General features: G+C 46.1%; 6 protein-coding genes across 6 annotated transcripts; 5 read left to right on the forward strand and 1 right to left on the reverse strand.

Moving 5' to 3' along the window:
* The first annotated feature begins 295 nt into the window (after positions 1-295).
* DFJ58DRAFT_706764 (oxidative stress survival, Svf1-like protein) lies at positions 296-1,906 on the forward strand. Its single transcript, XM_041383740.1, has 4 exons — positions 296-388; positions 437-631; positions 685-1,621; positions 1,676-1,906. The coding sequence occupies exons 1-4, from the start codon at positions 369-371 to the stop codon at positions 1,787-1,789; spliced, it is 1,266 nt and encodes a 421-aa protein (XP_041240492.1). The 5' UTR covers positions 296-368; the 3' UTR covers positions 1,790-1,906.
* A 458-nt stretch (positions 1,907-2,364) lies between these two features.
* Positions 2,365-4,445, reverse strand: DFJ58DRAFT_665145 (cytochrome P450; the record flags this gene model as incomplete). The annotated part of the gene is made up of 11 exons (XM_041382486.1): positions 2,365-2,540; positions 2,600-2,736; positions 2,790-2,814; positions 2,866-2,922; positions 2,973-3,165; positions 3,281-3,412; positions 3,464-3,579; positions 3,625-3,776; positions 3,824-4,015; positions 4,067-4,196; positions 4,247-4,445. 11 exons carry the CDS (start codon positions 4,443-4,445, stop codon positions 2,365-2,367), a joined length of 1,509 nt encoding a protein of 502 aa, XP_041240493.1.
* A 2,323-nt stretch (positions 4,446-6,768) lies between these two features.
* Positions 6,769-9,037, forward strand: DFJ58DRAFT_706772 (uncharacterized protein). Its single transcript, XM_041383741.1, has 3 exons — positions 6,769-7,193; positions 7,242-7,513; positions 7,568-9,037. The coding sequence occupies exons 1-3, from the start codon at positions 6,915-6,917 to the stop codon at positions 8,769-8,771; spliced, it is 1,755 nt and encodes a 584-aa protein (XP_041240494.1). The 5' UTR covers positions 6,769-6,914; the 3' UTR covers positions 8,772-9,037.
* On the forward strand, positions 8,926-9,589 carry DFJ58DRAFT_731494 (uncharacterized protein; the record flags this gene model as incomplete). Its single annotated transcript, XM_041386043.1, has 2 exons — positions 8,926-9,344; positions 9,412-9,589. 2 exons carry the CDS (start codon positions 8,926-8,928, stop codon positions 9,587-9,589), a joined length of 597 nt encoding a protein of 198 aa, XP_041240495.1.
* A 9,279-nt stretch (positions 9,590-18,868) lies between these two features.
* Positions 18,869-20,717, forward strand: DFJ58DRAFT_844244 (uncharacterized protein; the record flags this gene model as incomplete). The annotated part of the gene is made up of 6 exons (XM_041393061.1): positions 18,869-18,994; positions 19,076-20,066; positions 20,132-20,172; positions 20,222-20,338; positions 20,497-20,642; positions 20,693-20,717. 6 exons carry the CDS (start codon positions 18,869-18,871, stop codon positions 20,715-20,717), a joined length of 1,446 nt encoding a protein of 481 aa, XP_041240496.1.
* Positions 20,718-24,627: 3,910 nt separating this feature from the next.
* On the forward strand, positions 24,628-25,287 carry DFJ58DRAFT_731498 (uncharacterized protein; the record flags this gene model as incomplete). Its single annotated transcript, XM_041386044.1, has 1 exon — positions 24,628-25,287. One exon carries the CDS (start codon positions 24,628-24,630, stop codon positions 25,285-25,287), a length of 660 nt encoding a protein of 219 aa, XP_041240497.1.
* Between the last annotated feature and the right edge of the window lie 1,548 nt (positions 25,288-26,835).

Genomic DNA, 26,835 nt, shown 5'->3' on the forward strand with positions numbered 1-26,835 from the left:
AGACTTCGTGTTTCCAGAAGGCTTTTCATCAAAACTGGCCAAGTTAACATGTGAACAAGAAGATGTTAGCTGCGCCGGCGCCTCCTCTTCGATCGGACGTGCATCGAGTTCTGTGAAAATGTAGGCTGGTGCTGCGTATAAAAACAATAACTACAACGTGCTACAATATTAAGTGACGATCATCGTCTAACGGTGGCTCGAAGCAAGTTCGAAGTAGATGTACCAAGTGATAATCGCAATCTGATAACACCCAAAAAGGAGTTCGGAACTTCCCACATTATCTCTTGACCCATTACGTCTTCGAATTCTGGAAGGCTTCAAACTCAAATACTACTGCGCACAGTCTTTCCTTCATCCCACCTCAAAACATGTTCTCATCTTTCTTTTCGTGAGTTGGAAGTTTTGATCTGTGACTTTGGTCTAAAGGATTTTGTAGAACCGCACCCCCTGTCGATCCGAAGGCTCCCAACTTGTTCCCTGTCTCGGAGAGTTCAGATCTTCTCGGGGAGTTAGAGGCGAAGGATCTTGAGTGGACATGTGCAGGAGGCTTCGCAACGGAGACTCAGATATTTTATCAATTCCTACAGGATGGGACGATGTTGATGTGTCAAGTGATCCACTCGTCAATCGGGTGAGCATTTTGTTCGTTTATGCTTGTTCGATTTGACTCATATTATTCGGCAGCTTGTGGTATCCTACCATTCAGTTTACATGCAAGATTTACAACCCCGCAACGAAAGAAACGATTTGGCGTTCTCTCAATGTTACAAACTTTACAACCGCTCCCCCTGGTCTTGACAAGAGATCTAGCAAGGCAGATCAATTCTCTATCACCCACAAGCCTTCCTCAGATGATTCTCATCCTGAAATGTACACAATTCGCGCAAACCTCTCAGACGATTTGCAGATATCACTCGATGTCTCACGGCCCTCTGCTGTACCCGGGTTCAAGATTGGCAAGGGGCCAAAAGGGGGATACTCGTACTTTGGGTCAGATCAACAGAAACCAGATGGCTACGTCGTTCATCGCTTCTGGCCTCGTACTAAAGTCAGTGGTCACATCACCCACAACGGCCATGCAATCGTTGCCGAGGGTCATGGCATGCTCGTTCATGCTATCCAAGGCATGCGTCCAAACTTGATTGCATCGCGATGGAATTTCGCGAACTTCCAAAGCGACGCCTATGGTGGCGTGTCTGCAGTTCAAATGGAATTCACAACTTTGGATTCCCATGGACCCTACGGACATGGCTCCGGCGGAGTTGCAGTCAACGTTGGTTCATTAGTGCTTGGTGGGAAGCTGGCTGTGGTCACAGCGGAAACTAAATGGCCAGGCGAAGAACAGTCTGTGAAGGCTGTAATGTCGCGTGCCCATCACCTCAACCCTGTCCATGATCCGGATACTAGCTACATGCAGCCTACTGCACTTGAGTTCCGCTGGGCAGGCCCGTCCCTGCTGCAGGGTGTGGACGGTTCTGTCGATGCATCTGTGCATCTTGATGTTGGCAGTCCGTCTTCACCTAAGGGGTTAATCGAGAAGGTGGACGTCCTCGCAGAGATCCCGTATGTGATCAAGACGATGGTCAATTACGTTGCAGGCACAAAGCCATACATTTATCAGGTAATTGGGAGGTCTTACATTCGACTTATCCGATAGCTGACAGTAATATGGTAGTGGCAAGACAATGTCAAGCTTGTTGTACGTGGTCCAGATGCAATTATCCCGGGGCTTTCCGAAGGATTAGATGTAGAAGGGGTGCTGTACACAGAAGCCTCGTTCATATCTTAGATGCCTAGTCATTTTCACATCTACATTTTCCCCTGCGTATGAGTATACTGTTGCTTTAATGTAATCTAGTGGAAGGCTCGGCATTCTTTTGACTTCTGAGGATGTGACCTGTCCCCAACACCCCTTAGCTTGATCATGAGGACAAACGAAAAGCTGTGCTAGTTTTTTCCATGCTTTCATGTTGACTTGAGTCACTGACCGAGAGGTGCGCACATCATTGACTAAAAACTTGAAGCGTTGGACTCTTTGTTGTGGTGAGCATATCGGCTCGGCCTCGTTCTTCGGCCAACCGACATTCTCATCGCTGGGGTATGCCAATTAGGGATGAAGACAACGTAGTCTAGGATGGTGCATGGATTGGACCGCAAATAACTGACTTATATCTTCAGCAAATCGCACGAGGCAAAGCAAAATCAGTTCAGCGCGGTGTTGGGGAGTTGGAGCGCAAGCGCCATTACGATATGATTAACTTCCTAGGCGAATGTAAATGTAAATCACAGAGTAGATGCCCTTTCTTTTAAGCGGGTGACAAAAGAGCAAGAAAAATGTACCGGCTGGCTGAGGGGCGGCGATAGTCAGGAATAGACAAGAGAGTATAATGGTTTCACGCACATGGCTATACCGGCAGTAAATTCTTTCTTCAAATTGATTTCTTCCCCCAAGATATCCTTCGACTTCACAATGCGAAACGTCGCGAGAATATTCACGATGGCGATCCAGATCACCCCCTCTGCTGTGAATCTCCCTGGGCCTGTAGTCAATCTTGTGAGCTGCCTGATTGAAGCCTCGATCATGATCAGGATTGCATACATATGCGACGACCGAGCCCGAAAATTGGGTCAGCGGAGATGGGCTGGGGGTTCGAGTTGTTTTCGGCTGTGATGTGCCGCTCAGGCCTAAACTCTTCAACGTCGGGCCCGTGTTTTAATTCATCTCTGCTCATTGCCCTTCACGAGTAATATCAGCCAGTGTTACAAATACCCGAGTTCCTCATACAAACCAAACGTTGTTTATAACCAATGCGCCTGTAGTATTTATTTTAGTCAGTTCTGAGGACTTGATAAATTTGTTCTCACCCTTAGGAATGAAGCGACCATCATAGACGTCGTCCTTTGAAGTAGCATGGGGTATACCTGTCCCCACGTCAGCAACAAGAAACCCGAGCTTAATGAAAGCTACTAACCCAGAGGAACCACAGGAATCCATCTCAGCAGCTCCCGAAGGATCGCATCGACATACGGTAGCAGTGGTCGGTCGTTGAATTCTGGCAATCTGTTAGTCGCCCCTATGACAGAATCGATTTCCGCTTGACCCTTCGCCTGCACCTCTGGATAGAGAATCATGGCGAGAATGAATGTATGCAGCATCGCTGAGCTCTTTGACCTACTTGTGAATAATAGCACTCCCAGTAAGGAAAAAATATTCACCGATTCAAAACCAGCTGCGATGAGATTTACAGAATATTTAGTATATGCCCAGGACACGGATCACAGATGGAAAGTTACCTATAAAAGCAGTAGCCGCCGCCGCTTTTATAGCAGTTTCTTGTTTATGTTGGTCGTCCTTCTCGTCAATCTGAGCTAAGCAATCAGATACCATGGAATGAGTCGCCACCCCGGCAGCCTAGTGTGTGCACGTGATCATTGAGCATCACTCGGATGGCTGAGGACATACAATATTTTTCTTGACCAGATTGAACGGCACATTAAGTACTTGTCCTGCTAATTCCCTCGCACGAGCAGCGTCACGTTGGCATCCTGGACCAGGGAGCCACGCAGGTAGGCGAGTGACTAACACGAATGAGCGATGTTCTGGTACAGGCTTTGTTTGCTCACGTATTGGAAAAGCAGACAAGATGGCGCTACGCTCAGGGGAGAGTGCCTTTGCGAGTATATCGACGAGTTCTTTGACATTGGCAACCATCGGATCGTTGCGCGGAGCTACATCGTACCCGTAGGTAAATGCCATAACGTTCGAAGCGACAAATCTGGATGATTATATGTTAAGTTTCTTCGTGTTTGCGACATGATTTACCTCTGGATATGGATTTCAAAATGTGATGGATCATCAAGCAGATCCTTCAGCAATGATCGAACTCTACTCGTATGGATGTCATGATAGCGTGATGCACTCTCTGAGCGAAGCGCATGGTGGAACATCTTGCGGTGAAGCTTCCAATCACTGCCATGGTAAGGCAGCATGACAGTACTAAAATCAACGCCAAAACTGGATTATGATGAGCGTTAAATAGTGGTCAAAATATAGACCAAAGCATACAGCTTGTTTGTTGCAATAAAGGGGCGATCGGAGTATATGGCGGAACGTTGATCCATGAGTGCTCTTGCAACTTTTTCCGAATTGACTACGATAAAGTCGAAGCCAAGGAGGCGGAAATAGATTAGATCGCCTGTATTGGGGTAAGCACGTCCCATTTTTTAGAATGTACCCGCTGCACACCATATTTTTTCCTCCAGTGTGTATATGTTAGCCATGGTCGAGTGATATTCAATTGGAAGAAGTTGCCCATTATCGGAAGCGGTTTCGGACCTGGGGGGAGTGGTAGTCTAGCGATTCTCTTAAACCTTGAAATGACCAAGGCAATAAGAACAACACAGGCTGCTAACACCCAGGCATTGGTGTTGATGAGACCATTCATATTTGTGGGGAGATGACACGAGTAGCATATGCAATTTATACGTTTCTTGTAGACCCTTCGGTGGAGAATCGTGGTCAGCAGTAAATGTTTCTTTTCAGTGATCAGTATTTAACTCAAGGCATAAATATTTACTCAAGAATGTTAGTCCTGCAGCTGAGGTCGAGGAATAGATCAACGATTTGATGCGTGATTCAAGGAATCAACATCATTCTCGTGCCGATTGCCACGGTAGACGGACTGAGCGACATGGATCGGTTTCTGAAAGACTGATGTATTGAGCAGGGAACTTTCCCCACAAGTACTCTGGGGGTGAACAGTGAACACATCAGTGTCTCTTGATATTATTAGAATAATATTACCCCCGATAAGTCATCACCTCTTGCAAAACCCACTCAATAGTTGACGCAACATATCATTTGATTGAGGAATCGCACTGGATTCCAGGTCGTGTCACGCGGACACGAGCTGCCATTTGAAGCCTGAGTTTAGTGTCCGTTTGACCGTTCGATCATTTGTTGGTAGGTGACGGCACTGGCCGGTCGGTTAGCATCAAGGCCAATCTTGTAGTAGGAATGACCAACCCCGCCATTGCTGACCTTGAAAACGATCCGCGCTTCAAGACTTGGTCCAAGCAAATCGCGCATAACCACCGCGCCCGTGGTAGCCGCAGACGGTTCCTCTGCTTTCCACAGCCGCCCGAAGCTAGCAGCAGCACCCCTCATCAATCCACAACGGCGGTACAAAATTCCATACAAATGAGTCGAATGACTTTTGAATTCAGCATGAGCTACCTGTGTTGGCTTCTGTGAACCGGAAAACAGAACGCACGCGACATCGCCATTAGTCCCCTTGAATTGTTATGCGCTCTCCCATATCGTCGATGAAACCTCGCCAAGAATGCTCAATATTTTATGCAAGATTGTGCCAAATCATGGCACAAGCAATTCCTCGGACGGGCGTTTAGCTCATTTCAAAAGTAAGCGAAGACATCTTACAGATTAGCCCTAGGTAAACCACCCTTTCCATGATTACTCCGCGGAATTCAGAGATTTTTCAGAGATTTTATGACATCGTACACCCCTGGTGAGTAATAAACTAAAAAGTCTGAATCGAAATGGTCATCAGTAACAAGATCCTGAAGATTGTAAGCCAGGTACTCACGGGTCCGAAGGACTCCGATCTCTTCCCCTTGTTATCCCGACCAGGGATTTGACTGCTTGAACCCGGATCAGCGATGTAGGTGATCTGAAATCGATGATCGATAAATTGCTCCGGAGTCCAGACAGAGTGCCATAGCGGAAGAGAAAGATGGTCGTGCAGGTGTTGCTCCGAGGGGAACTCCATTCGACGTCTCTACAACCTTCCACCTTCTGCTGTAAGGAGCGCTCTCATGTACATAAGTGATAGTGTCGTAGCTATCACGTAAAACGGGACAAAAGGAGCCTCGGATATTACGGTTTTGAAGTTGACGTAGGTTGGTGTTCATCGAAAGCAACTGGGTGACTCCAGGAATGTGACGCAACTCAGGATGGCGACGCGCTGATCTTTGTATCTGAACCTTAACCAAAGCAACGCCTGGTTAAAATTTAGATACAGAGGTCGATAAGACTGGGTAGAAAGTCTGAGAGCTTTGGGTTGAGGATACGAAGCACAGAATATGTTGCTCGTCATCGCGGGATGGTCAGCAAAAGCGGATTCAAACATGCCACAGAATGCTATTTTGCAAGGAAATGGTGAAAGATCCGACAGCAAATCTTTTCTCTGTGTCATCAAAAGATGCAACGACCACTCAGTGACAGTACATGCTTCCGAACAACTGAAATTCGAGTTCGTGTCGCAAAAGCGGAGGGGTAGCGGGGATTTGGCCTTGCTCGGGCCCCGAAAGTCAATTGGGACATCTTCAGCAGTCTTCAGCGCTCAGCTGGCAATTGCGGTGACACCCTTTGACACCTGGTAAGGACTTCAATTTTAGATGCGACTATATATATATTCAACTTACCGTGATCTCCGCAACACGTATGATTTGATCAAATAAAGCTGGTAGGCCCCAGCCACATCGATAGCAAAGGTGGACGATCGGCGATGATCAGCAGCATCTAAGTAAACATTAATAGGCGGCCACTGGTCATGGCACATGATGGCAGAGACTCGACTCAAAGTTCAACGTTCAACCCGCAAAGCTAATAATAACCTAGTATGATTAAAACCGCGCATGAGGGATGGTCGATTATTCATGTAGACCTCCTGGTGTTGATTTTTCGAGCGCTCTGACATGGATGGTGGAAGCAGGCTATTAGGAAGCCTTGAAGCTTGACGTTGCTACGGAAGCCTAACGTTAGTAACTGCGGCACAGCCAAACCGAAGCACAGCCACAAATACTGTCTCTGACTTTGATAGCGGCACCGCAGCTTGAGCGCCATCAAACTCTATAACTTGGGGAAATACACTTGTTCGACAGAACCATGTACAATGTTTCGCCCAGCATTGAGAGTCACGTCCAGAGTTCCTTCAATTTCCTCGATGTCCTGGCGCTTCCCTTCAGCTGGCGTTCGAGCGGCAAGAGTAGTAGTAACAGCACGTTCAAGTTCATATCATTCCGCGCCAAAACCCAGCGGTCTTATCCTTGGCCAAGTTCACATATGTAGTAGGAGGCAAATATGGCATGCACAGAGAGGAGTTGCACCATTTCATTCTTCTGGGCCGAACCAGGGACTTCCTCTCATACCGATTCTACTGGGTGCATTCAAGGCATGTTCACCTGAATAATTCTTGCGAGTCCTATACTTAGTTTTGCAGGCCTCGACTACTGTGGAGGTAGTGCGCACCGCTGCCCGTATTGCGCTTACGTTCCTGCCCCTCATCTTTTTCAAAAATCGCTGGTCAAAGAAATACCTCAAGCATCACGATAAATTTCATCCTGGTGTACTGGTCGATGAAGAGAAAAAGGCCGAAATTCTCAAACGTATACGTGCAAGGACACTTGTTTTTAATGTGCTTCTTTTTGTCCCTTTCACATTATTCTGGTTGGCAATTCTAGCAAGCGCCGAGCAGACACCTATCACAGGACGGTACGTCATGGATAAATTATTGAATATTTGCCTATCAGCTGAGTTGATTTACAGATGGCGGCTCATCATTCTATCTCCTGAAGAGGAGGATGAGATAGCTGCGCAGCTCAGAGGCCCAAATTGGTATCATACTGTCACAGAAATTCTCTCGATAGACGGTCCGCCCAAGTTGATTCCAACCACTGATTGGCGATACCAGTGGGTACGTGACACCTTACGGCGATTGGAGGCTGGCATTCCCGTATTACAGCGTGAACAAGAGCTAGCTTCACATTGGTTAGATGCAACTCCTGATCAGCCGCCATTACCTCCACCTGCAGAGTATCCCCTACGGCCTCGACCCCGAGCCACGGACACTATGAGGAGGTGGTCGGAAGGGCTCTGTGGTCGAAGCTCACCTCATTCGGCTCATGTCATCGCTGGACCACCATATTCACTTCTTATCGTTGACAAACACGACGCGGCTAACGCATTTTCGTACGGCTTTGGGCCAGATGGCGCTTGCGGCGTCGTGATTTACTCTGGATTCATTGACAACATCCTTTCCAAAGCTCCTCCATCAGCTTTCTCGTCTGGCTATACCCCACAGACTCTACCTGAAGAAAGCTCGTGGTGGACACGCCTTTTCGGTTCGCTCTTTATCTCACCATTATCCACATTACCACCCCATCCAGTGCCCACAGAGCAACAAACAGCCGAACTCGCCATTCTCCTTGCCCATGAAGTTGCACATCTCGTTCTCTCGCATCACCTTGAGACGCTCTCATCCGTCACTATCATGGTCCCTGCCTTGATTTCCATGTTTGCTGACTTCACGCGCACCCTCTTATTCCCCGTGACGATGTTGTTTGGGCCGTTTGTCAACGACGCAGTTGCCCAGCTGGGTAAAGTTGGTTCTGGGGAACTGACTAAAATAGGGGAATACTGCACTAGCGTGCACCAAGAGATAGAAGCGGATGTTGTATCCGCGAGGATCCTTGCGCATGCCGGGTTTGATGCGCGCCAAGCAGTAGCGTTCTGGGAACACAAACAGAATGCACCTCAAGCTGCCGAATGTACATTAACTGGTCGCCCGGAGACAAGCAATTCGAGTTGGGTGCTTGCCCGACAGATCACGGGCTCCTCGCATCCTGTGAATGAGGTTCGCATAGAGAAGCTCAAGAGCGAGCTCGTCCGATGGGAACTGGAAAAACGCGTCGCGGAGAAGAAGCGTATTATGGGAGAGCCAGAACGAAGCTCGATATTGGCATTTGTTTGAGATTAGAGTGTCGAAGCTTTAGGGCTACAAATTTGGGAAATGTTGTAATTTATTTGCCAACTGCAGTCCGTTCCTTTTGATATCTTTTATACACGATTTATCGTTAGCACACCTTGCTTTTAGTTTTACATTTAGGCAATGTTCTATGTACTCAATGCTCATATTGAAATCGTCATTCAGGTATTTAGGCCCTGTTGTCATTCCTTGGAAGCCAAATCCTTATTGGCGGGAGGCAGTACGGAAACGTCGTGCAGGTGCTGCAGGATTCACCCCTGACTCTGCGAAAGCAAGTACAGGTGCAGACGGGAGCGTTGGAGGGATAGGCAAGCGCGATACCATCAACTCCGGCCCCCAACTCTCAGGTATCCAATTCAGCAACAAGGAAGTCAAGGTCGACACAAGCAAGGCGTTTGCTGACGAAGAGACAAATATGATGGTAGAAGAACATGCAAAAGTAGACATTGCAGAAGAGACGGAAGACCAAAAAGCCCTTCGTGCGCTGCTAGCTGGGTATATGGAGGCGCCCCAGATTGAGTCTATTCCTGTTCCTCCCAGCAAAACCGACGACAAGACGTCGCTAATTTTCCAGATGTTGCTACTATTGACGGCTATGTGCATGTGCCAAATACTGCGTTTGCAGCCGCTATGCTCTGCGGCATGGATTGGGTGGACGGTGGGCTGTTACAAGCTCAGAAAGAGCGAAAAAGAATGCGCTGGTAGAGCCTTACCTACCGAAATCACGCCTTGCACTCTTGGGTATTGGAGCAAAGGAACAGGAGGTGCTGGATGACGGCAGTAAGAAGAAACGGAGGGGATGAGAAGCGGTATATCCTGTTTGTAAGACAGGAGAACGCAGGAATGGCAGTGCGACTGTTTCGAGCAGGGCTTCACGATCACCTGAGAGAAGGAGCGGACTGGGGGTAAGCAGTAGGAGATGGAATTAAAGACTTACATATTTGATAGTATGGTGAACGAAACATACCTATAGCAGGCGGGCGGGCACGCGTTGACGATCGTGATTCATGTAAGCCCAAGGTCCGCGTTATGAGAAAGCCGACAAAGATAAAAGGAGAGTGACTCTTCTCAAAAGCGAGTGATGGAACTTGGTGCAAGGCCTAGACACAGACACAAATGACGAGGGTAACAGCGTTGTTTGATAGTTGTGTCGATAACATTAATTCCTCGTCTCCGACTCGGAGGGAAGGTATGCCAAGTATATACGTATAGACAAGAGCTAGTGAGTATCAATTTCCGAAAGATATATCACTATTGGCAGTTGCAGTGTCATTGATGAAGGTAGATAGTAGACTCGTAACCAGTCTGACTATGCGTCTATATGCCAAGCTGGTCACGAGCCTAGAGGCTAGGTAGATACTAGATAGCACTTAGAGTGGCAGTCGCATAGATCCGGATGGACCCGGACAGCCAGCCTTACAAAGAATCTCCAAAAAAAGTCATACTAGCAGTAGTAGACCTTTCAACATCATTAAGAGCCTTCACGCACGATTCGGCACTCCTTCTCTGCAACTCAGATGGATATAGTGACCAGGTGTTCTCGCTAATCTGGCACATTATCAGCCATCTGGAGTTTCACGACTCCCTCTCGCTTCTTCTTCTGCTTTGCTCAAGCACATGATAGAGCCAGTGCGACCTGATCAAACTTCAAGTATGTATGTCAGTATCGTGGTTGGTGCATTACTGATACTTTCCAGGTGCACTTGGTGCCTTCCGATTTGAAGCCCCAGTTCTCTTCAACTATACTCCCCACTCAAAACATCTCATTTCATTTCCTTACCACACGCATTCATTTATGAAAGGACAGAGGCATATACTCACATCGTAAGTCTCTTTGTAAACCGTCATACTCGATATCGTCAAATCATGCTTGAACAGACGTGAATCAGCAATATCGTGCCAGTGATACCTGCAACAAGAATCATATATTCGATGATCTGATGCGACGCCTAATCACAATAATCTTTACCAATGGTTGCCGAGGACATCAACAGCCGACTTTCACCCTTCACGCATGTCTCATTACCACCTCCTTGCTGTCCTGATGGATGTTATGTGGGCATGCGAGTGTACAGCAGTCTAACGAAAATGTCTCTCTCAAATGAGCACCCGAGCGGATTCAGAGCACAGCCGTTTGTCTCCGTGTCCGTCTCTGGAGAGTCGAACCACGAGTCCGCACGATCCATTCCTTTTTCTTCTCTGTGGCCCAGACAGGTGTCGACGCATCTGAGACCAATGAGCCATCAGCCATCTGGGCTTCACGCTTCACGGTCACTTCTTCATCATCTGAGTGCTCGGACAGCAGAACTCCGCCAACACGTAGAATCAGCTGTCTGGGCATCAAGGACTAGGTTGTTGGCTAGACGTTTTCAGCTTGCCACTAGGTGCAAGTGTGGGCGGGCGGTTCGTTGACTTCCAGTAGATATAATTAAAGAAATGGGTTTGTCTACATAAACCTCGTCTTAAATATACTTTTGAAACACCATAACTAAAACAAATACTACGATGGATCCTCGACCAAATATCTCCTCCCTACAGAACACTCGGCAAGCATTTCCCTACACCATACTACTAGTTGGTACGTGTACGCGCTCCTGAAAGATAATTGAATTCATGCTAGTTTCTGCGTCGGAGTCGGCCACGAGTTTTACGTGATATTCTCGAATGCTAAGGATGAGGCGTGGTCCCAGCACAAACATCTGCACGCCAACTAAAATTTGAAGAGCACCATAGAGTATCCGACTTCCCATAGAATTTGACTTCTACAGAGGTGATGAGCAGTGGTTACAAGCAGATGTCGGTGACAGGTAGGCGCACCATGAGCTCTGGTGAGAGATCACCAAGCGCGAGACAAGAGACACCAACAAAGCTAGTATGTGCGGGACTTGAGCAAAAAAAAATAAGCACATTCACATTACAAGCTCACCATGCAAAATAAAACACGTGAGATTTTATCAGCACTTTGAAACTGTCCTCGATGGTCGATCCTGCCGATGGGCCGAGTCGTTGCAGGTCACGGAAGTGTACCACAGTAATCCAAACTGAAAGACACAGTGTGAGGACCTCCCAAACAGTGTTAAGCGTCCAAATGATTGAAAACAGAAGCTGGGTATCCTCGTCAAATCCGAAATCGCATATATGCGTTCCAGAGAGTATCAGCTCCTCTGGTGTTCATCCAATGAGCTATGTTCTTCAAGTCAACAAATAAAGCTTACTCGCTACAGCATCCTTGAGTGCTATTATCGCGATCACTCCGCAGGCGATGTTTATGACCAAGAAGATAATAACAAGGAAGATCAGCATCATCCTAGATCTCTGATACATGGCATGCAACCGAGCAATCATGATGACTTGCGTCGTATTTCAGTCGAGTCAATATCACTGAGCTATTGCAGCTCACCGCCCAGCATGGCAGTTACGACCACACTTGTCCCATTTATTATGTAGTCCAAAATATTGCCTGAAACACCCAATTAGTGATCACCTCGTACCAGGACCAAACACTCCGACTCACACCTATTGAGTCATTATATTGAGCCAAGTTCAATGGCCAGAATCTCACTCACCCCTACAAATGAATGTATTCAGTGGATGGGAATGAGATGGTTGCAGATTACTCACTGCATCCGTCAGCAAGACCAATGACATATTTCCTGTGTGCCACTGGTCAGAAAAATCGAACACAGGGCATATGAGACATACCCATAATATTGACACTAATTGTCAGAGATGAGCTGTTAGCACAGCACCAGTTTGTTGGTCTCGAACACATACATAGAATATGATATTCCAATATAGCGTATCTAGAACATTTTTCAGTGAGCATAACTTGCCAACCAACCATGCTATAGCATAACATGAGGTACGAACAGCGAGATACAACACAGTCATCAGAGACCAGCGGCGTTGCCTCTGATATGGGACTCTGTCACTCACCCAGATCAATTCAATCTGACAACATTCTTAGCAAGTTGGCTGCTCCGGCAATAGCACCGACCTACCTCTTGTCCGAGTGATAGTACTGGAAATATCATGAGAATATCAGCGGTTTCCGAACACTGTCTTGCTCACACCAATCATATACCACAACGACACCGGCGGCAACTGCGAAACCGCAAGTCAATGTTAGATCGAGACATCACCAACTGATACGACAAACCTATCCAATAGCTTGCAAAAATATACGAATTGATTATCGGCCACAAAATGGGATCATTTGAGACTACGGTCATATTCGAGGGATTGGTGTGAGCGAGTTGGGGATGTTGGGGATGTATAACAATCTAGCATTCGTCCTAGATATATCACCGTTCAGCGCTTGTATCGCATGATGGTGAAAATCTATGCCCGCCTCAGGGAGCTTGATCGGTTGAAGCAAGTATTGCGATGCGAAATCAAGTAAAAGTTGAAGTCTTTGCAAATTAATGAATCTAAACCTTCGTGAACCTCGTGCTCAGATAAGTGGACCCAATACAATGGCCTACCGCCACAGAGAGAAATTATCCACCGGGGACGAGAGCGCTACAACGAAGTAAATGCTTATGAAATATATGTACAGTGCGGGAGACTGACTGCCACTTCATGATATGCTCTCTTAAGGTACCATATGCGCGAGTCTCTGAATTTGGTCTCAATACCAGTGGCACAGAGCCGAGATAGAAGAAGAGTATAGCATAGAAGACTAGAAGAAGCACAGAAATGAAAGTGCTTGAAGCGCTGGTCTGTTGATCTGGGTTTGAAGTTGTATTACCATCGATCTACTAACCATTTATGGCAATGCAATGCAGCTAGACTTTGACGCTATCTATTTACCGCCGGGTACATGCATATGCATGGACAACGTTCCCATCTTCCTTTTTTTTTTCCAACTTTTTTTTTTCCATTTTGTGTCCTATTGAGAGTATACTCTATGGCATCTTCCAATTAACATCCAGAACGTTCTCTAACCAGTGCCCAGTCTAGCTCACAATATCACTCATTCAAATTAATAATCCTCTCTCTGCACAGACCTGGCCTGCATCAGATTCAAATCCACATGCAAGTATCACATACATACGTTCCATTAGCCAGTGCGCTGGTCCTAAATATTAACTTATTATCATCGCCATTGAACTTGGATCCACTCTGCCCTTTTACACGTAACGACTCCAGATGGATGATTCCACACGTTTTTTTCTGCTCAGACAACTGGTGGATTAAATACTTTGTCAGGTGCGCCTTACTCCCCGCTCAGCACAGCACATCTTCCTACCATGCGCATCCATGATAGAGGTGAATACTCGAACCGCGAGCTTTTTAAAACCATCATACTCCGCATCGCTGAATCGTGCTCGAAACCAGACAATTGTTATCGAAGACATGACTACCTGACAGTGGTCATCGATGGGTTGGTTCAATCAGATCATCGACGCCCAATCAGTTGACTAGTGGTCTCCAGGACATCGACACCCCTGCTTCTACCTTTCACGCACGATTTGGGACTCCTTCTCTACGGCTCAGACGGATGATGATGGTCCGGTGTTCTCGCTGATCTAGTGCATTATCAGCCATCCGGGGTTTCACAACTTCCTCTTGCTTCTTCTTTTGCTTTGCTCAGATACATGACAGAGCCGATGTGATCTGGCCAAAGTATGCATGTCAGAATATCGTAGTCGGCGCCTTGCTGATACTTTTTTAGGTGCGCTTGATGCCTTCCGACTTGAAGCCCCGGTTCTCTTCTGTATTCCCCTCTCAGCACTTCTCATCTCCTTGCCACGTGCATTCATTCGTGGCAGAGGCATATACTCACATCGGAAGTCTCTTTTTAAACCGTCATGCTCGATATGGTTGAATCATGCTTGAACAGACGTCGATCAGCGACATCACTCCAATAATACTCACAACGAGAATGGACCCGAATATCCGAAGATCTCATGTGACGCCCAATCATAATAAGCAAATCCCAGTATTTTCCGAGGACATCAACAGCTGACTTTCACCCTTCACGCACGACTCATTACAATTTCTCTACTGCCCAGATGGATGATATAGGGGTGGGCATGCGTCCGGCTCGATTTGCTCTTATCCATGACCATTGGTCATTCAGCAGAAATGGCTCGATCAACTCACAGGCGCCAACGAAGATAGTTAGCGTGGAGAAGGGCCATCAGCGATGGGTCTATTCAGTGACTACCTAATGGCTTCCCGGGCATGCCTTGAGCCAACCATGTAGGTTCAAATCCAAGCTCTGTCGTATCGCGTCGCTGAGAATTCACGCGATTTACATAAACCAAACAGAAGCCAGTCGCAAGAGCTTGAAGTTGTAGCAAAGTCGGGGATCTGATTCCTGTTGCATTCGACAGATCTTCTCGACAAGTGCGCTTGTCTTCCCTCTATTCAATTTCGTGTGTCTAATCGAACCCTTATCCAGGCTATCTTATCATCCCACTGTTCTGATTCGTTGTGTGTTCATTTAGTACAGAGTTGGACTTTGTCCGCCATCCGGCCATAATCGAACACCCAAGCTTCGTATCCAAGCCTTCCCTCCATAAAAGAAAATTTCCCATTATTGTCCCCATCAATACCTAATACCATTGATCATAGTCGCTCTCTTTCTCATGATTCTCCTGCATTGATTCAATCCGCATATCGCCGGTCACCCACAAGTTGTTTCCCTTATTGGTCACCCAGATGGGAGACATTACAGTACCCAGTACCCTCTAACGTTCCTACAAGATATCTTTGGATGCATCCCCATCTTCCTCGCTTCATATTTACTTCTGCATCCAGAATCACAATTGCCCTCTCTGACCACCAAATTCAGAATTGCCGCTCTTAAGTCCTGGTCAGCGGTCGCGGTATCATGATCACGATGGCAGTATTCAAGGCAAGATTTTCACTTACTCAGGTCACTTATTCCTCCTTTTTTGTGTTCAAAGAGATGCTAATTCAAGAGAAGACGAGAACAATTATGCTGCGGAACCGGCCATCAGCTGCTTGAGTTCAGACACGCTACTTCTACTTTCCATTCGTTCGGTCCAAATGACTGATAACTCCTGTTCGCAACTTCGCAAGTCAACTGGGACATCTTCTTGGTGCAGCGAAGAAGTTTAGTCACTCACTACTCCGTCATGCAATGTCACAGCCTGAGCATTTGCACTGGAGCCTCGGGCGTTCTGTCCAGGCGCCTTCGTAATACCAGCGATCAACATGTACGTGTTCGATTGAGGCTTGCTATCAACGACATTCTATGTTTTGTTCAAGAAAGAAAGCAACCAATCCATCTACGTACTGTACTAAGCGCAGAATCACACGTCACGGTTGGATCCCGAGCCCGCGAAAGCAATTTCGCTTGAGCACTCGAGCCCCTGTGGTGCATCGCATCACCTTCTCTTTTAATCCGGGGTATCGCTAGGCCTGGATGGATACGTGCTGCATCGACAAGACCAACAACGCTGAGCTCCACGAATCAATCAACTCCATGTATCATTCAACACTTACCATCGTTTACCTGTCAGATGCTTCACCTTAAACCGGGAACCATTTACAAGTTGTGACCTGCATATACGACAACGTTCAACGGCCCGCAAGGTCTCACTCCCCAACGTGCTGCACTTGACCTTCGCACAGATACATTTGTACATGGTCAGCTGTACACAGCTCTCTCAAGAGTGTGGAGTCGGCACGACATTCGGAAGTTGTTGTCAACGACGCATGAGGGAAAGATACAGTAAATGTGGTTTACTCTTCTGAATCGTTACCACTGTAAATCAAAGTGATCAGGAACAATAATTCTCTGTCTGTAGGCAAGTGTGTTTCTTGTATATATATACGGAGTAAATTGACGAGCTGCACGCTTTGTGTCTTCCGCTGACAGTACCCGTGCGTCCGACCAAGCGTACATTCATATGTCGTGTTGTACAATGTACATGAGCTCGACTCATAGGATATTTACATATAGCTTTCAAGACAAAGTAAGGAGCGCAGCTCATCTACAACATAAATAACCGCCGGCATGTTGTCCACCACGTCCCTCATGCTGTGTACACGGCAAACCCGCCATTTTGTAAATCTGATGTCCAAAACAGGAATTGTCTATCCAATATCTCACGCGCATTATTCATATGGTTTTCGCGCAACGCACAATAACCGCCGGCATATTGTCCATCACGTCATTCATGCTGTGTAGCCTGTTCTCTTTTTCACGGCTTTTTCCGTTCATTACGTCATGCTGTGTTGTTGTGCGTTCTTGTCTCTCCGCCAATTCTCGAAGAAGCTACTACTACGGTCTATTCGTGACGCGTGACGGGGTCTTGTACAGCACTCAATCTTAGATCTTAAATTTCGTCAGGTGGTCTCTTACTACCTACTACTATGCCGATCTGCTCGTTTGTATCACACTCTGAAATCCACGGTTTTATCCTTCATGGTACCCTGTTATCAGTCGGACCTTACTCGGTTCTTTCGAGTTTATCCAAACCCTGCACAGACAAAATCCGAACACCCTCACGTCATTCACAACGAAAAGACCTCAGGCTAGCCAAGGAAGACAATGTGATAATCCATATATAGCTAGTGCTGCCGAAGTTCAGTTCCGTCCGGTTTTTTCAAGATAACTGAGGACCGAGAACTGAACCTCGGTCAAGTTCACAAAGGTAGGGTGGACTCTGGGCCGGACCACTTCGAACGGGTTCACAATGGTCGGGTTCGAGTTCGAACCAGTTCGAACTGCTGAACGCAACATAAAATTAGCAAAATTTTCCAAGTACGAACAATTGTAGGTTAGACTATTCAACAATAAAAATTTGAGGAGCAACAAGCTCAGCCTGCACCATTGCTGATACATGGCCTTGACGGTACGCACTTTTTAACAGTTGAAGTGCCTCGAATGTCTCTGGAAGCAAGCAGTTGCGACGTGTGGTGCCGGTGATGCCGCCACTTGAGAATGCCCGTTCAGATGCTACCGCAGACCCCTGAATAGCGAGGTAATCTTTTGTGATGCGAGCAACAGTGGGATACTGAACCGAGTGATGCTTTAAAAAAATAATTGTCAGCTTCAAGTTACACGGAATATTAAGGATATGAGCTTACACCCCACCACGCGACTACATTCTCAACATCCTCCAGTGGTGCAGCTAAGTAGTCCTCCAATTCCCGACGAGGCCTTTGACGAGCTGCATCATGTGAGACACGAGCTTTGATTGCATCACGCATCCAGCTCTGGCCGTAGGAACCTTGGCGTGAGAGGGATGGTGTAGCAGAATGTGTTGTCGCAGCAGATGAAGGAGGGGCACGATAATACTGATCAAACTAGATACTAAGTTAGTGCGCAGACAATTTATTGAGATACCCATGGACTTACCACATCTTCGAGCCGTTTCACTCCATCAGCAAAGTCTTGAGACGCCCATTTTGCCTTAGCATAGGCAACTTTGTAGTTAGGGTCGAGGGCTGCATGATGAAAGTAAGAGTGTCGTCAAAATGAGAATGTGTTCAGGATGGGGCGAGATGGGCATGTCATCGTCAGGATCATGATACCATTCGATTTCGGACGCATCCTTCAAAACACCATTAGCATTAACTGCAGAGTTCGACATGTTTTGATGAATGAGCTAACCTTGGACGCACCCCACCCTTTTATCCTTTGCTGATGTTCTGCGTAAGACCAGAATGAGATATGAATATCCACTCTGATCAATTGCATCGGTGATGATAGTGCCAGTGATGATTGCGCCAGTGATGATTGCACCGGTGACGATTTCACCGGTAAACTTACTGATATGTCAACAGTGAGCATCTTTCGACGAACCTGAGGAGTCGCAGAACGGAAGCAACAAACCTGCAACTCTAATGATGGGTTCGGACCGGTTCAGACTCGTCCGAACGGGTCCGACGTCCATCCGAGACCACCCGAACGAAGAACCTATGTAAGGTTCGGTCCTGTATCGTATGTCGAACTACTGACCGAACGGTGGTTCCGTTCGCAAAAGTTCAGGTTCGAACCTAGGTTCGGGACTGAACTGCGGCAGCACTATATATAGCAGAATATAGATGATGCCTTATCTATCCCCATGTAAGGACGGAGAGCCTTGTTTCTAACCGATATGAGCGCACCGTCAGAATTGCAGAACGTAGTATTATACGGAGTCCCGGAGCATTTGACGCCACGGAACCAATCAGTCACCTTGCTTGCAAGGTCATATGGCATGCGACGAAATCTGATGGACTATGTGCCAATAATAAACATCAATAAACATCAATAAATTATTAATCTCTTTGTTGTTGAATGTCATCATCGTCGATGCCAACAGATATCAAACATTCTCGTGTCTGCGTATATTCAGGCCATATGCCAAAAAGCAGCTCTGGAGGAGTTCCTAGTTACACGCTATGCAGATTCTGTTAAGTTTATCGCTTACCACATATCAACAGTTATAGTGCAAGAGGAAGACATTGCTACTATGATACTGGCAATGATGACAATAGCAGATGTCATCCTGATGTCTCACACCTGCCGTGTAATGCACAGAATTGGGCAAGGTGTTGTGCATCGACGTTTCAGATCGATCATAGCGCCGTTCGTTGACAGCGCGTTTGATCTTCTGGTATCAGCTCTTCGTCAATCTGAAAGCCTCGTCACCGGTTCTGCAGCTCGTGCGATGATGACTGGGGACATATCTTACGACATCCAGGATCTTAACATTCTAGTCCCCCATCTCAATTTTGATGTCTTACACGACTTCTTAATGGAGACTGTAGGCTACAGGCAAATCTCAGACCATTGCCATCCAGCAATAGTTCAAGTCGTCGAACATTTTGGTAAATACGCATGGAATTGCCGTGTCATCACACTTGCATGTCCCAAGTCAGATATGCATATCCTTCATCTCATTCTCAATGCACCTTCAACTGCAGATATGGTATACATGACGACTGGAGGTGTCACATGCTTCTATCTGCAATGGATGCGCCAGAGCATTTCCATACTCAGCTATACTGGCAACCTCGTGCAGTGGGATAATAAATTGGGCTGTGCTGGAGAGTTTCTTGATGAGCTGAAGGTTGAAAAGGACACCCAATTTATCAACAGCGATTGCAGAAATCGATGTCCCACTCTCTGGCATCACACGAGCAACAAACGACTCCGTCATTCAGTTGATTGGGACATCACTGATTCAGTGACTTGCACTTTCCACAACATCGATATTGAATGGCGTTTAAACATGTATTGTGGTAACAATGCGTGTCATTTCAATTTCAGCACAATGGCAAGTAACTTGAACGGTGAAGGAGCAATTAATTGTATGTATTTTAACCATATTGTCTGAAACATGTTAAACGTCTAATGTACATATTCTTAGGAGCAGATGTGAAATACATCCCAAAGGAAATTCGATGTCGCAAGCCAGTGAGTGCACAATCGAGAATTGTATATTAACGCTAACAGTATGGCATAGAAATTCGCACACCTTATCCAGGCAGCTTTTTACGGTGCTGGCTGCTACAGACCTTTTCTGGTACCTGTTCCTATCAACGATGGAGTGAAGAAGAAGCCGACGCTGGATGATTTATATGTCAATTACTGGATCAAGCAGCGGGACACAAATGCCTTGACCTGTACATGGCGACATATGCGCCGTACCTTTGCAAGTGTCCCCAACTATGAAATGGCATTGATGGGCTGTACACACTATTTTTCGACAATCCTCAAAATCATACTATAATTAACCAGCTGTTGGAACACATGGCCCGTATGTCAGGATCGACTACGTCTGTCAAAGGAAGTGTCTTGGTGGTAAAACAGAGTTTATTGGCAGACAAGCCTATTGTGGATATGAACAAAGATGATATGTTTACTGCTAATATCATTATCAGTAGGTGAGTGATTAGGAGTACCACCGATTTTGATGGACTAAATCATTGACCAGCGCTTTGTACCACGGAATTCTTTAAGGTTCAGAACTGCATCTGTTTATGGGTGTATTCTACACAAACATAAATAAATAATGAGCGCTCAATGATACCAGTGTTGCATCTATAACACTATCAACGAACATGTCCCAGCAATTCCATTCCTCACTTAAAACATTAACCAAGCAAGAAATTATCAATGCAGTAGGCGCCCAGAATCTGAACTGAGCTGAAAAGCGAAAGCACAGCAACTTAGAGACTTCCGTGCAAGGCTCTCCAGATTCTCAATCCTGTATCATATCTGCGGCGTGAGATAAAGCAGCGCATATCGAAAATCCTTGCCTTTCATTGCCTATGTCACTCGACACAGCCCTGAAACAGCTTACTGTCAAGGAAATTCTGTCTGCTCTTCATGAATTTAAGCTTTCCAGAGCTGACAAACGCAATTGAAGTAGTTTGATAGCATCTGTTCAACATTCTGCCAGCCTTCAAAATGCAGTGCTGTCAGCAGCAGACACAAAAACCGCCCGTGTACGAGATGATGAAGAGATAAAGTTGAAAAGAGCTTGTCTGCAACAGAGACGAGACGTCTCTGTGGAAACATCATTCCTGGAGGAGGTGGGAGACTCAGTGCGAAATGGGTGCTTAACAAATTTTATCGATTGTACTGGAAATGCAGCATGTCATTCTACTATATGCGTTGTCTGTGCAGGTGAATTCCTAGCATGCAAGACAACAGAACTCAGTGTTGCTTTCAATTCCGTACAAAGACGTATTAAAACCGCACCTGCATCATCACAGTCAACAACTCGTGCAAGGAATGTTGCTGTATAATCCAGCCATTACAACTAAAGACGACACTCAATTCGGGTTTTTTTGCGAGAAGTACCTTGACGACATCAAGTCAAACAAAACACCTGCTTTATCGCTTGCTAATAACCTTTGGGTCAGCGACATTCCGGATGAACTCGAGATGCTTACTCTTCCTGAACTGTATCTTGGTGGCACTATCATATCCAGCTGCATATATTGTCAAACTGTTTCCAAAGAAGCGCAGGTGCAGTTCACTGGGATACAACCAGTTTAAACAGTGGTTTACGTGGTAATGTGTCAACTTATCAACTTAACACATCCGCTGTTGCAACTATGGTTGAGGGAAAATTACTTCCTCCTAAACCATCCATCCTAGCAACTACCATTGGCGTTTCTATTGTTGGGCCCAATAACTTTCCCGAATGATGTTTACCAGCGTTTCTCACTGTGAGCCGGCGTCATTTACGCAACACATTGCTTTTCCTAAAACGAGAAAATCCATTGTATAACGACATCACAATATCAGAAGAAAATCTCGCGCTGTTCCCAGAACATGGTATTCCGGATGTCATTACTGCATCCGTTTGACATCTTGATGACGTTGCAGTTGTAGATAGCGAGCGAGACGACTATGTACCAGAAGACAATTCTCAAGATATATTCTGTGGTATGTGATTAATCAGTTGAAATACATCTGCGCGTAATTCATTCCGATTACCAGAACAGAACAAGGCTTTTCCAACAGGTCAAGATGCTGTAGAAGATAGCATTGCAAACGACACAGGTAAGCTATGAGTTGCTAAGATAAACATTTCGAAATGCTAATCAATGCAGTAATGTCCAATGTATTTCCAGTCCAATCTCACGGCGTACTTGATAGCAATGTATCGGATGTTGACGATGATGAGCTGTTAGCACATGCATTGTCCAATATTTCTGAGCAGTACCGCATACAGCGTGGATCAACTTTTGTTAACGAATATCCTCGCCGAAACACGGATCAGACACTGAGTATTGGTGACTCTGCCAATCCAAATCACTTACTTGGAGCCTTTCCATGCTTGTTTCCTTATGCTGCTGGAGGCTTCGAAGTACAAAGACCACGTCCGGTATCATATGAGGTGCATGCTCAATGGGCAATGCGCTATGGAGATCGTCGCTTTCGCAAAGACTTACATTTCATGTTCCAAGTCTTTGGCGTAATACAGAAATGCCAAGTTTGCAAACAAGCTGTACTGCAGGTGATCATCTCTCAGTGAAGCCATTGTTGCTCGCTTAAATCAGTTAAAGGTTAAAAAAGAAGATTTTCGCAAGAATGAGCATCTTTTCCACTCACTCACTGTGGTGGATCTACAAAAAGCCAGCGAAGAAGAACATCAACGGAGACTATGTTCAAATACCACTATACGGAGTCTGAAAAAGCATCTAACTGCGGTGCGATCCAAAGTCATGGGTACTGATGAATCCCGGACCAAAATATGTTTGTTGATCTGGGGAATGTCAGTGATGAAGAATCCACCTTCATTATGGATTACTATCAATCCAACTGATACGCATGACCTGATAGCTCAAGTTTTTACCGGTGCAGAAATCGACCTTGACCATTTCCAGCGTCTTGCAGGTCCTGATTCACATACAAGATCTATCAGAATTGCCGATGATCCTTATGCTGCTGCGAAATTTTTTTGCTTTATTATAACAGCAGTCTTGGAAGAGCTGTTCGGTATACAGGCGAATCATAACAAAACCAGGATTGTGCGACAACCTGGCATTTTTGGGACTGTTGAAGGCTACATAGGAACCGTCAAAGCTCAAGGACGCGGTACTCTGCACTTACATATCATTCTCTGGATATCGCATGCACCTACAGCGACTGAAATGAAGAGCCTACTCAAAACAGAAGCGTTTCGGTCCAAAATCACTTCCTTTATTGCTCATAATATCTGCGGTTATCATCCAGATACCACAACAGAAACAATGAAAACCCTCCCACGCGAGACAGCAGTTTCCTATTCCCGTCCTCCAGATCCCAGATCACCCAGTTTTGCCACGGACAAACAACAATCTGTTCGAACATTAGTTTGAGCAGTTCAAATACATACCTGTTCCTCTAACTGTCTCAAAGTTGTATGGGGCCCGCGTGATTTGCAAACGGCGTGCACCTTTCTCAACTGCAGATACAGCTTGGATAGACTCCGAAGGCAGATGGGGTCCGAAAAGGACATTCGCGATGATGAACAACTGGAATCCTACTATGCTACTCACCACTCGAGCAAATCACGACATTAAACTCATCACAAATGGAGAAGAAACTAAAGATATCGGTTTCTACATTTCGATGTACAACCGCGAAGAATCAGCAACACTCGTCTAATGCATCCGCATTGCTCGCAAAATCATTTGCATTTCAGCAAGCTCGAGATAGATGTCACTCAAATGTTCAAGAACTAAACAAACACTTGATCCAGCGCTGTGCTAATTCGCTCAGTTGAGAGCAGGAATTTAGCGCACCGGAAGTTGTCACCTATCTTATGAAATGGGAAGATCGTTATATCTCACATCACTTCGAGACCATTTACTTTTCCTCTGTCATTAATCTGTTGAAGAAGACATGGCCACAACTTGTCTCTCAAAGGTATGCAATTGACGTGGTTTCCAAACCGATTATGATGATAAATCAGATATAGTCATGTAGCTGAACTGTCAAGCGCCGGAGAGCTACATAATTGGCCTGATTCCGCACAAGCTTTTGACATATGTGATTTTCTTCTGTATGGTTAAGTACCATCTAATTATAATCTCTAGTTGGAATACACTGTACTGCATTTTGAGGAAGAAACACAATCACTACAACTCTGTGATCAGATCTGAGAATACATGGATCGAGGAGACACTCTCGAACATTTCAGTTACCCTCGACTTCTTCCTCAATACACATGGTGCTCCTGTTGCCGATAATGACCCAAACAGTTCTTTGTGCTGGAAAGCTCATGTTCGGATCCCATACAGAACATCATCAGTGCGAAACCAATATTGTCGAGTGTTGCGCAACAAAAAGCATGAAACAATACCTTACTTTCCCGGACCTTGGCTTCCTCGTAGAAACGATGAACAAACTTATCCTTTATATTGCACATCCATGCTAGTGTTATTGCAACCATGGAGATCTTTACTTGACCTTAAACCAGCTCAGCTCACATTCGAAGGCGCATTCAACGCATTTACAAAAACAGCATCAGTAGATGTACTGAACATAATCAAAAACATTCAGTACTTCTATGAATGCTCTGATCAAGCGCGAGAGAGGCAAGTTAATCGAGCATTTGATTCTGCATGGAGAACAGCTGCTGTCGACACTACTCAGACTGAAGAAGACGATGCCGAAGAACTGATCAATGATCCACAAGGAGATGGAGACTCAGATGACGGAAGCTCAGCCGAGATCATTACTGAATCTGATATTGAAAATGCCCTTCAAGACTGTCACTCTACTCGGGAAATGTTATATGCCGACGTAGCAATCAATATTGCGGAAGATTTTGCGATTTTTGCTGATGATCCAGTCCAAATTGCGTCATGTCCACCAAGGCGCTGTAGAGACTCGCGTTTCTGTGGGCTCATATGGGCTCATTTTACGAATTCTGGCAACTGGCCTTTACTGCACGACTCGCACCATCATCCGTATGCGACTTCTATCTTGTTTCTGGTCATTCCACACACAACGCGCAGCTTTCCCGCGAAACGCGCCATAGGCGCGCTACTTTCCCACACAACGCGCAGCATTCCCGCGCGCACTTAGCACATTTCTCTCACACTTGTCGCCCTACTCCATATGCAACTTCTGCTATGTCTCCAGTCATTTGCGCATACAATGCACAGCTCTCCTGCAAAGTGCACCATAGGCGCAACACTTTCTCACGCTTTCGCGTTTCGCGTTCCCACGCGCGCGCTTAGCGCGTTTCTCGTGCTTAAGCGCACTCCATCGTGCATCATCCAGGAGCATCCATCCATCGTCCAACCAGTTCCTAGGTGTGTCCCTTTTCATTATCAGACCATATTTAGCCTATTACGCTTTGTATTTCGTTATGCACCCTTACTTTACATCACTTTACCTCACTTACATACTTAGAGCGCTCCCTATTCGGCTCCAAGCCCTGGGAGAGCGCTTAGGTAGAACTTACATACTTTCATGTTCGTTTTACACCACCACAGCTACCGACCACATCTTTCTACCACCATGTACTTGGCAGTTAGTTCCATGCAATGCATGCGTCCGTCGTCGTCTTAAGGCCCTAGCATCAGTCTAAAGCTAGTGGCAGTATCAGTATCCATCTATATCCGCGCTTTTCACCATATTATCGTCTCTCTACACTTGTGCGCTGCTCGCACTACCATCCCTGTTCTCCGCGCATTTTCGCCCTTTCACACTTTCGCCTTCCTGCACTTCGCGCATTTTTCGCATTTCACTTTCCCGCGCGCGCCTTGAGCGCATTTCTCGCGCTTACATCGCCCTTTTGTCGCCTGTGATCAGGGTTGATCAGCATCATTTCGTGGATCCTTGCTTTCTTTGCTTCCCTTAAGGGTCGAACATATCGCACGGCATATCAAGACCCAACATAGAGAGTGTTTGCTTGTCATCTGACTTGCGTTCACCTTTGTTGTGTTACCCACAGCGCAAGGTCACTGCAAAAGAAGTAGAGATGTGCATGCAATGACAGGAGATGATCAAGCACAGTCAGGGAACTAATTTGAAACCAGTCGAAGAAGATAAGCACGACATTGGCTCTGTCAGAACTGCTTTGCTGCCTCTACCTTCTAACAACAACCGTCTTGGAACTGTGGAGCTTGAAGTCGATTCTAATCCAGCAAATGCTGTAGAAATCGCACAACATAACACTTCAAATCTAAATCGTGAACAGCTCATTGCATATACTATCGTTCGCAATGCACTACACGCATATCTCGCTGGACAATACCACGAGCAATTGCTCATGCTAATTACTGGAGAGGGACGAACAGGCAAATCTATGTTACTGGATGCCATAATGCAGCTTTTCGCTGCTCACCACTGTGAATCAAAATTGGCACTCACTGCCATGTCTGGAGTGGCAGCCTGCATTGTAAAAGGTTTGACTTTGCACTCCTGGGCAGGTCTTCCGCCATGACGAATGCCTCGTACAGATAAATGGGCCACTCATCCTCGACCTGACATGGCGCAGAGACGACACGACAATATGAGCCAAAAGTTTCTGCTTGCGATAGATGAAGGAAGCATGTTAACTACTGAACAACTTACATTACTATCCCAGGTACGCCATGTCTTCAAGCTATGATTTATTATACACGT

Source organism: Suillus subalutaceus (genome assembly GCF_016647625.1).
Source record: "Suillus subalutaceus strain FC151 chromosome Unknown DFJ58scaffold_106, whole genome shotgun sequence".
Taxonomy (NCBI): Eukaryota; Fungi; Basidiomycota; class Agaricomycetes; order Boletales; family Suillaceae; genus Suillus; species Suillus subalutaceus.